At 36.3% G+C, this 12,106-nt stretch overlaps 1 protein-coding gene across 2 annotated transcripts in view; it reads left to right on the forward strand.

The window, feature by feature from the left end:
- LOC6561963 (tyrosine-protein kinase Btk29A) overlaps positions 1-12,106 on the forward strand; it is a 47,371-nt gene that overhangs the window by 20,050 nt on the left and 15,215 nt on the right. The window contains exons 1-2 of one of the 2 annotated variants that reach the window (XM_032736421.2): positions 4,148-4,163; positions 10,051-10,292. The exons of the other annotated variant lie outside the window; for it this stretch is intronic. Of the exons in view, the coding sequence (XP_032592312.1) occupies positions 10,151-10,292 (142 nt within the window). The 5' untranslated portion in view covers positions 4,148-4,163; positions 10,051-10,150. Of the gene's footprint in view, positions 1-4,147; positions 4,164-10,050; positions 10,293-12,106 lie in introns of those variants that run through there. 2 annotated transcript variants of the gene reach the window in all.

Raw genomic sequence — 12,106 nt, forward strand, 5'->3', positions numbered from 1 at the left:
CTCTGCTTTTTTTTAGTCAGCTACGCCCCCGCAAAAGGTTCCCCATTGCTCGCCATGCGTTGAGATTAATTGTGCTTTCGTCTCTCATCCTTTTATTTCACTTATCTTTCTCTTTCATACTTTCGCTGCGTGCCTTGCACGTTTGGGTAATTAAAAAAAAACCGAAATCAACAGCTAGTCACAGTTTTACGATGTCGCCAGCCCCATCCGCACCCTCCCTTCCCCTCCCCTCCCCTCCTTGCACAGCTAACCAACCCCTTGATTGCGGCAAAACACTTGTCAAAGATTTATGCTCGCCTTGTTTTTAAGTGCCTTTGAAAATAGTTTCATGTCTCTGATTATTATCGGCACTTTTTCTCTTGCATTCTCTCTCTTTCTCTCGCCATCTCTCTCTCTCTCTCTCTCTCTCTCTCCATCGCTCTGCGTCTCGTCTAATAAGTCCGCACTTGAACTCAAGTATTACTCCAAAAAATAAAACAATATAGAAAACATTGCAGTCGGACGTAACCAACTGCGCCATACTCTGGAAGATTTTGCGGCAGATATGCGCATTTCAGATTTCTGAAATTTATACGCTGACCTTTGGAGGAGGCTACCAGCAAACTGCCTTTCAAGTTTGGTGACTCTATCTTTACAATTGTGGCAGATATGCGGTTTTATCGATTTACACTTTCAGAAGAATCAATAACTGCGGAAGGGGCGGAGGTGGCGTGGCTGATGCCAATATTTGAAGGACATCGTCAACAATCAACAATATTTATGTCTTATCGATTTTATCGATTTCCTAGTCACCTAGTGGATTTAGCATTCCAATGACAAAACCGATATACTCTTGATATCTTCGGTGTCAGAGCATAAAAAGAAAATAGTAAATAGTAAATCACACAATTTTCACAAATCACTTGAATAATCTTTGAATATTTCTAGGAAACATATTTTGATTATCTTTCGCATTTTTTAAGTCATCATTAAATATAAGAAAATGAACTATGTTCGACATAATTACAGGGTATACCACAAAATAGACACAATTTTCTATTAGGTTTAGGGTTCGTTTTTGTTGGTTTCGGTTTCGACTTCGACATCGCTTTTTTATATATGTATATATTTTTCGGACACCCCCGCGGAGCTGGAAGAGATGCCTGCTGGAGTTCCTTGAAGTTGGAAACTGGTTTCTTTTTTTTTGGTGTTGTATGTTTTTTTTTTGGTTTTGTTTGTTGTTGGGGCATTCGGGGCACATATTCGAAAAGCCAGTTCGATATTTAAGAGCGACGCTGCCGAAAGAGCGAAAAAAAAACACAAAAACAAACCAGTTTTTGCCAGTAGAAAAAGTAAACAAAAATTTTGTGTCTAGTGTGTTTCTTGTGGCGGGGCATGTGCAATGAACTTGCCCCGAGTGCTGCGAGGATTCCAGGCGCAACTGCAGCTGCAAAAGGGCTACGGGGGTTGTGGAGGGGGGAAGGTTGTAGAAAGAAGTGGAGTTGCTTCTTTTGTCGCTGCTCTGATTAATACATATATCGTGTGCTCCCTCTCTCACTCTTTAATTCGCTGCTGCGCCTATTTAACGATAGGCATCTGAGTTCCTCAACCCAATCCCTGGTTACACAGTCACCCATTCGAAAGTCACAAATGATTGTAATTAGGCGCTTTTGTTGATGTTTTGTAGTGTCTTTTTTTTGGTTTTGTTTTTGTTGCGTCTCCTTCAAAAGCGTCGGGTGATTGACCATGAAAAGAGCAGCAGCAGCAGCAGCAACAGCAGCAGTCGAGTAGCAGCAGCAGTAGAGAATCAAAAACCCCAAACCCAGCCACAGACACAATCCAAACGCGCTTTTTGATACCATGCTAACATTGCAAATGTTTAAAAGCGGGTAGTTGAAATTGTGTACGAACACGATCTAGACAAACATGTGTATATTATTTTAATTTAATTTAAATATGGTAAATATTCACAAAGTGAAAAGTTGTACATATTTATTAATTATTTATACAAATTTGATAATTATTCGTATATGCTATATATATGTTAATTCGTGTTTGTACATATAATTACGTACAAGTAAGGGTGTTTGCTAGTCGTTACCTTTGGAGTAAAGCACTCTTCTTGTGTTTTTTGTGCCTTTACCTTTTCATGCATCTTTGGCTGCTGCTACTTCTTACTTGACTGACCTGCCTGCCCTGCCCTCCCTTGCCCTACACTGCCCACTCTTGCTAGCCTAAAGTTTTTGGTTTCCTTCTTCCCCGCACATACGCAGCGCTCTCTTTAAATTCAGTCTGTCTCTCTCTCTCTCGCATGCTTGCTGCTGCCTGGCATGATTAATGATGCGTTTCTGTTGTGATTCGTTCTAAACGTGGGAAATCAGTTACAGCAGCCGCGCTTAAAAGCTCCCTCTCTCACATGTGATTTTTGAAAGGCAGCCTCCCCATCGCTGTTCTCATCGTAATCGCAGTTGCTCTCTCTTCCTTTCGTTTTGGGCTACGCAATGCTTATTTTTGTTTCCTCACATTTTACCAATTTATCTTTGACAACTGTTTAAGTTAAGTTAATAATCAACGCTGATGATGATTGTTTGCTTGACGCTTGTCCATAAGCAGCTTTCGAGCTTCAGGCCACACACACACACTCACGCATTGAAATACTAATGTTTGTTATGTAAATTCACAGATTGAATAGAACAGAAACCCAACAAATTGCTCAAGAATTAATAGAAAAAAATGTGTTTAGCCAGCAGGCAGACATTCAAAATGTCTCCTTTCAACAGCCTATGTTGTTATTGTTAGCGTTTTGCAGAATGTTTCTCTAATTGCGCCATATTATTGATATTAGCCATCGTCGTCGCCATCTTCTCCCATCGTCAACTCTATTTTTTGGCTGGCAGCCAACGACATGCACAAAATACCCCTTCCCCATCCCCCTTGCAAGTTGTATGTTGTGTACCACTGAAAGTACTCGAGTTGCCCAACTAGTAGATACCCTAATTGGAATTTACCTATAAAAAAAATTGATCAAGTAAATATTAAATGGTTTTTTTATACAATAGTAAAAAATAAAACGTTAATTGAGTTCTTAAAATACATATTATGTGAGATAATATATAAAGGGTAAAAATATAATATATCGTTCTTCATTCTAAAAGGAAACAGATATACCTTACATATGAAATGTGAACAGGGTATGCAAACAAAGTATATATAAAAAAAAAACTTGCTTGTGACTCTTCCTGCGCAGCAAATTTAACAGAACTTTAGAACTTTATTTGTCAGCACTGCATGCTTAAATTAACCTGCTCTCTCTGTCTTTCTCTTTGCAGGTACGTACTCTAACTGTAACTGCATGTGGGTATGGGTAAGTTTAAGTGTAAGTGTGCCCATTGATTTGCCTAGACTCTAAAAGCAACAGCAACAAGCTGCTTGCATATACATACATGCAAACACACAACACGCATATATATACATGTGTGTGTGTGTACATATGGCTTTGTATGTTTAACAACAACTGCATTGCGTTCTTGTTGTTCTTTTCGTTGCTTTTGTTTATGTACTTTTTCCACCCATATGGCAGGCATCAACTCCCAAAATGTTGTCGTGCTGCTCTCCTCCACTCTTAGTTCTCTCTCCACTCTCCGCTCTTCGCTCGCTCTCTCTTTCTGAGCGCACGCCCTCCCTCACACAACTTGTTTCTTTGGTCTGCTCGCACTTTTCAATTCGGCGTCTTCGTTCAGTTGCTTACGAGCCGTCTTTGAGTGCGCAACAGGCTTTTAAGAGAGCGCTGCGCGCTTCATCGTTGTTCAATTCACGTCGTCGTCGTTTTGCCGTTAAGCGCGTGTGCCATTCAGAAAACAAAAGCGAAAAAAAATAAATAAAAATCAACTTCGCCGTCAACTTGAGTAAAATTTATTTTGTCACCATTTTTCCCAACAAGTCGCGCTTTTAATGTGATTTAGGCGAGAAAAATAACACAACGCCAAAGTCATGCAATGATAATTGTCAAGTCTAACAGCCAGACAAAGTTAATTGCATTCGGTTAATGAGCAAAACGTGGCGGCAACAAAATGTAAATCAAACGTCAAATAATAACAACAAAAAAACAAGTGTAACACAATAAAATAAAACAAAACAAAAGGAGGCAAAACAACGAAAGAAAAAAAACATCAGCTGAAAAAAATGTAAATGCATATATAATTTCCAAATAAATAAGAGCCAATTGTTAAAAATCATTTGACGCGAAAGTTATTACAGCTTACAACAAACAGCTTTAAATGTGCGCATCTCCGAGTGCATTTCTAACAGTAAAAGTGGCTTATGTCACGCACACACACACACACACACACCTCTGCATTTACATGCACACACATACATATTTGCGCTGGGGCTGGGCGACAATCTGGCAACGCCGTCGCCGCAAAGCTGTTTAACTTGTTTCTTTTTTGGCGTGCGCAGTTTTTTTTCTTCATTTTTTTGTGACTTTCTGCTCTGGACGTGCTGCTGCTGCTGTTGTTGTTGTTTTTATCTAACTCGCAGCAGCTTCTACAAAACGAAAATCTTTTTTGTTAATTAACTTGTACGGAATAAAAGCTGAAATTTCGTGAGAACAAAAGCCCAAAAAAGGGAAATTTCAGTTTATGGTTTTTGCTAGTGTGTGTTGCAAAAGATAAGAAAAGCACAGCAACGTAACATGCATAAATTTCAGCAATTTGTTGGCTACTTTTTGTCACTCTGTAATTTTTAATTGTTAATGTTGAATTGCGGCACGTGTTTGCTGTATTTGCAGTTATTAAAAGAAGTGCAATTTTAAATAGAGTCTTCTCTCGTCTCTCTTTCTCTATGTATCTCCTTTATAACAAAGCAATTAGTACGCAGGCGCCTGTGTTGAGAAGTAGCTCAAATATTAAGTCGTTGTTGCCTACTACCCAGCCTTAAGCAGGTAGCTGCTGCTGTTAACATCCACTTAACATCCTCAGACTGTAGATGTGACCTTCTCTTCCACTTCTTGTGTAATTCAATATTGTTCTCTTCTATTGTGTTTTGTTGTCCAAACAGGATCTTCTCTTCTTCTGCTGCTTCTTTAGTTTATTTATTCACTTTGATTGCAATTGGTTTTTTTGTGTTGTTTGAATTTTTGTTTTGGTTTTTTGCTTTATCGGGAATTTATTTGTAATTTTTTCTTTCGGTGTGTTTTGAACGTTTCGTTTTTGAGGCCAGGCACGTCTGGTTTGGGTCTGCTTATCACGTAGACACGTCAGTTGACTCAAAGTGAGAGACTTGACCAGTTCCTGAAGTTCTCACTTTATTTACTTACTTACATATTGTAAAGATAATCATGTTTTTCTTTTCATTATTTTTTATCGAAAATCTCTTTCGATGTAATTCTTATCTGTACTTAATTTTGTGGCACTATTTTTAGACATTTCAGTTGAATCGTAAAATTAAGAAAGAAAGAAAGAAAAACTAAAAACATTTCTTCTTCTTATCTAGCTGGGCATTAAAAGTGCCGTTTCAAATTTCAATAGAAATCAATTAAAAACAAAACTCGACTCATGTTCCTTTTGTTGTTGTTGCCTCTCAACAAAAGCTTTTGTCTCAGCTTTTGGCTTTCAGCTGAAAAAGAGCTGATCATAAAATGACCCTTAACCACTCGCCCTCCTCCCCCCTTGAAATTGTCGTTAAAAAGGCAGAAAATAAAAATAAGATACACTTAAAAAATGCACTCGCCTTCAATTTGTTACTGTTGTTTGTTTATTTGTCTGTTCATAATGTAACCTGCCCATAAAATGACGGCGAGTTACACAAATATTTTGATAGCGCTACCGAAACCAAAAAAAAAAAATACACAAAAACACATTTAAAGCCGGCGAGTAATTTCCCGGTAAATGCGATTGCCGTCTAAAGATCATAAAAGCCATAAAATGCGTACCCAACAAATCGAAAAAATAACAACAACAGCAGCAACGAACATTTGGTAATTGGGATATTTAGGATCGTTGAAATATTGAGAACCCTGTGTGGCATTTACAGGTACAAATACACACAGACACACACAGAAAAAAGGTACCTCCATTAGAGAGAGGGACAGAGAAATTCGTTTGTTAGTTATGCACCTTTTGGTGAAAATCAAATTTCCATTTGCAGCGAGAAAAATCGACTCGATGACGACGACGACGGACCTAGAAAACAGGCCAAACGACTGCAACTTTTGTTTGGGCATGGCTAATTTATAATGCGTTACTGAAGTTGCCAGTGTTGCCAATTTTAAGCATAAAAAGTCTTTGTTTTCTCTCGAAGGGCATTTTAGCTTTATTTTATATATATATTTTAAATTATTTACAATTGTTATAAATATTCACATTATAAAATTTAAACAAGTGGTTAACAATTACATTTTTAATATATTTATTAAAATTATTTAAAATTAATTAACCGTTTACATACATAAAATTAAGGCAAGTAGTTAATAATTGAAGATATATTTTAGAGAGAAAATGTGAAAAGTAAACTGTAAAATTTGTATATTGTGACTTGTGTTTTCAATTAAAATTTAGTTTTGGTTCAAGAACAAGATATTTTTCAAGTCGGCAACACTGTGGCTCAACTCTCTCTCTTATTCACTTGCTTCTCTCTCTGTTTGTGGAGATCCTTTAGCTAACGGTTGTTTTGCTGCGTACGCTAATAAAAAGGTTGTTTGCTTGTGCTTGTTGCTGTTTCTGCAATCTTCTCTCTCTCACTCTCCCCCTCTCCCTCTCTTTCACTCTCTCTCTTGTTACTGCACATCTCGAAGGTTGTTGTCGAAACATGAACAGATCTGCACAAACAAGTTTCTTCCAGTCCAGCCAAATTCCCACTCTCTTCGCTCCACGCTCTTTCTCTCTCTCTAAATCTTGATCTCATTGGCTGGCAAATGCTTTTGCAAGAAGCCTCACAACTTGTGTACCGTTAGCAATTTAATCAAAGTAAATTAACTTGATCGAGAGTGTGTTGGGTGTTGGTGAAGAGGTAAGGGTAAGGTGGGCAAAGGGAATTGCATAAAAATTGCATGATGAGTTCAAGGTCAGCGACGTGCCCATTTCATTTGGATGACAAGCGAAAGCCGGCTAAGTAAATAACCCCTATGCCCTGCTATCATACTTCCCCCTACGCCCTTCTCTCTCGCTCTCTGTCTTTGTCTGGCCTCGTTGTTAAGTTTGAAAGTCGCAATGCTTGACCGCCTTAAATTTTTATTGTACGACGATTATTATTATTATTTTGGAGCTTTTGCTTTGTGCACGTTTCTCATATTGCTTTTGGGTTGTTGTTTATTGCTGTTCTTATTATTGTTGTTGTTGTTATTGTCGTCCACCCGAATCAGGTCAAAACGGTTGCTTTCTTTCACTGCCACGCCTACCCCAAATTATAAAAACCACAAGAGGGAAATTAAAAAATACAAAAAGAAGAAAAACGATAAAAAAAAATTTGCATGCACTCTGCGCTTTCTTTGCTCAGCCGCAAGGTCAAAACAAGTTCAATTTACATACATCATATAACACAATGGGGCTATATCTATTTTGAAATGCCGACAACAAATAAAAACTTCAACAGATGAAATCTTAGCGAGCGGTTTTTTTTATTGCAACAATTTCAGTTAGTTTTACAGTTTTACTGTGATTTTTTTTGTACATTTTCAAGCTTACAGTTATTGCTAGCTTTTTGCAATTTATTTTTGAGGTGATAACATCAGCGATAAGCGGTTGTCTTCAGTTATTCAGAATTTATATTTAATTTCATTTGATTTAAGGTAGGTTCTGTATCGTGTAAAGCTAGCTACGAGTCTGTAAATATGAATTAATTATACTTAAGTTATGGTTCCGCTTTGACATCCATTAAATGATTAAATTAATATTGTTAAAGGGGGACTTACGTAAGAGATCTAAAGATAAAAATATATTTAGATTTTGAAAATATAAATTACATTTGTTTTAAAGTAGTCTTTTCTATTACCATTTCAAACAAATTTATCGTTTATTTTAAGAACTACGTTTTTATGCTCTTGTCAAATGTTTTTTGAGAAACACATATTAAATTTTCAATTTCAAATCGTAAATTACATCAAGAAAAAAATTGGTTAAAATGTAAATTTTATGAGCCAATAAATTCTCGCCACGCCCCTTTTGTGTCTGTTGTAAAAAGAGCGTATGAAGCAATTTGTGTTTTTTCCTTTTGTTTTTTGCAGCTCTTCTATTTTTTTTGCTTATCGTTTTTGGAGGAGAGTTCATTTGTTATGTGCCTAGGCTATTCTTGATTGAGTTTTGATTTATAGTGCTTTTGTGTACAAAAAAAGCAAATAACAAGTCGAAATTGATGTTAATTATGCAGCAACAGCAGCTAAAACTCAAGTCTAACTGTCAGCTCATTGAACTGCGCCTACGGCACACAAAGTTTAAGATACATAGGTACAGATACATCAATACAGATATGGCCATAGATATGGCTACAGATACTTGCACAAACAAACTCAAATATGCGTACAAAATGTGTTCGCTTCTCATTCATCTGCTCAGCCAAGGTCTTCACATCTCGTCATCATCATAATCATTATCATATGGTAAAATAAACTCGAAGGCAAAGCGGGGTTTTTTCTTTTTTTTCTGAGCGGGTATTAACCCAAGAATTTATTTAAGAACCAATAGTTATTAGCAAATAAAAACTTAAAGCTTTGCCCAATATGATTTTCCTGCAATCAATCAATCACTAAGAAAAAATCATCACTCACTTTGAGCGTATGTAAAAAGTGTTCTAGTTTCTCTTATTGATCAAGTCATTAAGTCATGGCTATATTCAGGGCTCTATATCTGTTCCACTTGAAGATTTTGAAGTACACACTTCCCTCACAGAAGAGGGAAGGAGGCAGCGGATTGCTTGCCTAATTAGACCCAAACAAAATCAATAAATAAAAAAATTAAAACTTGATGATTTTGCCTTAAGCAATTAACGAGGCAAACTACTCGCTATTGAAGCGGTGCGAATTGTGGAATGTTTGGGGGGGAAGGAAGGGGGGTTACTTAACTTAACCTCAACCGACTTTTGTGCATCTCGAAAGATTATTCATTGATCTTTTATCATTATCACAATCATTAAATGCAACTTCAGCAGCTTAAAAATAAACTCATTTATTGTCATTACGCGCTTATATTTTTATATTTCTGTTTCTTCTTTTTTCTCGTATTATTTCTTCTGTTTCTTTGTTCATGACGCAACTTTTTTCTTTTTTTTTTTTGGATTTTGTGTTTGGCATCAAGTTTTCGTGATTTTGTTCTTCACAGAATCTTTGGCGGCATTTGTAAAAAAACATCGACATTTTTGTTTGTATTTTTTCTTTGGGAATTTTTTTTGTTGGCTGATTAGCAATGCAAACAAAGCACGTTTTGTGTTTAATAACATAAATCAAAAGAGATCGAGCCGAAAATAAAAAAGTTGCAGCAACAGCAGCTGATTTGGTATTTGATTGATTTATTGCCAAATTGACGAATTCAAATTCAGATTTATTCCGCTAGAGAATTGGAGGGCTTTATGGGTTTTGAAAGTTAACTTGTAACTAAACCCGAGAGCTCTACATACATAGCAATAAATCGGACAACTTTAATTTGTATTCTTAGGGTATCTAATGTGCGGCACATTTTATGAAAAATTCAGATTTATAGCTGTGATTGATTGTTAAAAATTGCGTTTAGCGTGCGATTTATTTATTATTATGAATTTTTACTTCATTTTTATTTTTTCTTAATTAAAGCGTACAATAAACCACAAAAAGTTGGCCAAGAAACTAGCAAAAAAAAAATAAATAATGTCCATAAAACGCTTCCGCGAGCGTTGAACGATGAGCACTTGAAAAAGTGCCAAGTAAACGAGTGTGTTGTGTGTGAGTGTGTGTGTTGTGTGTGTGTACGCTGTCAATCACAATTACAAGCAAGTGAAGCAATTGCCCCAACCGTCAAATGATTTTAAATTGCCATCACAACAACAACAAATTGTTAATAGTCAATGAATTTTTTTGTTTATTTTTTTTTTTAAATTTATGCTCAGATTTTGCATAACAAAATTTGTTTGCGCCGCGTGATAAAAACGCACAAAAACCGCGCGCAGCAGCAGCTGTTGTTGTTTTTGCTGTCGTTGTAGTACAGTGATGATACCCTGCGTGAGTCTCGCCGAAACGAGCGTCATTGGCAACATGAAGGAGCGCGTCAAGGAAATGAAAGTGTTTGGCTGCCGCCTCAACTTCTGGAATCACATCGGCCATAGCCTAACCAGCTCCAAGGCCAAAGAAGGTAAAAACTCAATAAAATCTAACTAAGCAATAGAAACTGAAAAGTCGAAAAAAAGTGCTTAACAAATAATTGCAATGAATTTTAGCAATTCCTCAACCGTAAACTGACCTGATTATTCAGCGAGCATATATCGAAAAATCAGCGTTTTTCTCTTCTTAATTTCAGCGTACATTTTTATAAATTTTAAATGAAACAGGTCTAATTTTCAGGGTCTTCCGAGCAACTCTAAAATTAGCTAGTTTGTTTGATTATATTATTTAATCAATATTAGTATTTTAAGATTTCACACACAAACTTTCGATTTAACGGCGATTTGTATATTCTGGTTTTTAGAAATTTATTATCTTTTATTTTGAATTTATTTCTAAAAACCAGAAAAACTTTCTAGTTTTCAGAGCGATTTTTTTCGCTGAATGTGTTTCACATATTTATTTCTCAGCGGTTACAAATTTCAAATTGATTTTCTGAACTGATGCCAATTTAAAGTAATAAACTTAGAATTAGCATTTAATAGAGTATCTGTTATTTAGCTCGAGAGAAATAAGAGCAAAAGTGTAAACCGAGAGAGAGAGATAGATAGAGGGAGGGGAGGTAAATTAGTAGAAGAACCCGTAACTCAATTTATATTTAGAAACTGCATTTTCTTGCTTTTGTGGAGCCTGTTTTTGACGCAACCTATTTATTTTTAACTAATCAACGAAACTCAATAAATACAAATTCTACATAAAAGTTGTATTGTTTCTTTTAGAATTTAATATATAAGAGACAAATATACAGACAAATTTCCCCTTTAAACTAAAGTTGACTAATTAATTAAACACAAAACAAAAATCAACCAAAATCTAATGAATTCATTAAAATAAAAAGTGAAAGTGAGCGGAAACAACTATATAACATTTTGGCTAAACGTGCTAAGTCTCGATGATCATTGAAACAGAACTCAAAGACCAGACGTATCGCACATCACTCCACGAATTATAATTTGTATATATATATTTATATGTATATACATTTGAAGGCGTCGCTCTGTCGATGGATAATAATCACAAGGTTTGGCTCAAGACAATCTGCAGTCTGCGCTGAGTTGTCAGCTGCACTTCTGAGCCATTACAAGCTCAACTACAACTACAACACTTCTCTTTTTCTTTACTTCTCACTTCCCACTTCTCTCTGCTCCTCGATGGGGGCAATTATGTTAAATATCAGGCTGACTGGAGTAGATGATGATGGCAGGCAGTTATTAGATGATCGGCAACGAACGCATCCTCATATGACAGACAAAATACACTGATGATTGCGATCATGATGATGATGATCATGATGAGTAAAAAGCAAAATGAAACACAGATGCAGACAGCAGAAAGCAGGCAACAGACAACAGATGCGGCAATTGCATAATTGAAATGAATTAGCAGGCAGCCAAGCCTCAAAGCACAGCATGCCCCAGAGAGAAGACAGAGAAGTGCACTGAAACTGAAAGTGGCAAGCGTGCCAATAAGGAAATGCAACAAAGGGGCGTGGCAAACACAGCACTTATTGCATTGCATTATTGCACACACATATATATCTGTTATGGAGATGCATCAATGTCAAAGTCGGTTGACAGCTAGCATGACTTGCCCCTGTGCATTGACTTGCAATAAAAAACTGAATAAAATATTATATATTGCATAGCAAAATTTCCTTATTAATCTTTTCATGTTCTGTTTAATTCTTTCAATGATTTCACTACGCAGCATTTATTTTATCCCAGTCTCTTTTGTTTTATTTAGTTTACTCAGTTCCATTAGGTATATTAAATATGTTTTGAGTTG

The sequence above is a fragment of the Drosophila grimshawi genome, unplaced genomic scaffold (assembly GCF_018153295.1).
Source record: "Drosophila grimshawi isolate 15287-2541.00 unplaced genomic scaffold, ASM1815329v1 contig_1377, whole genome shotgun sequence".
NCBI classification, from domain to species: Eukaryota; Metazoa; Arthropoda; class Insecta; order Diptera; family Drosophilidae; genus Drosophila; species Drosophila grimshawi.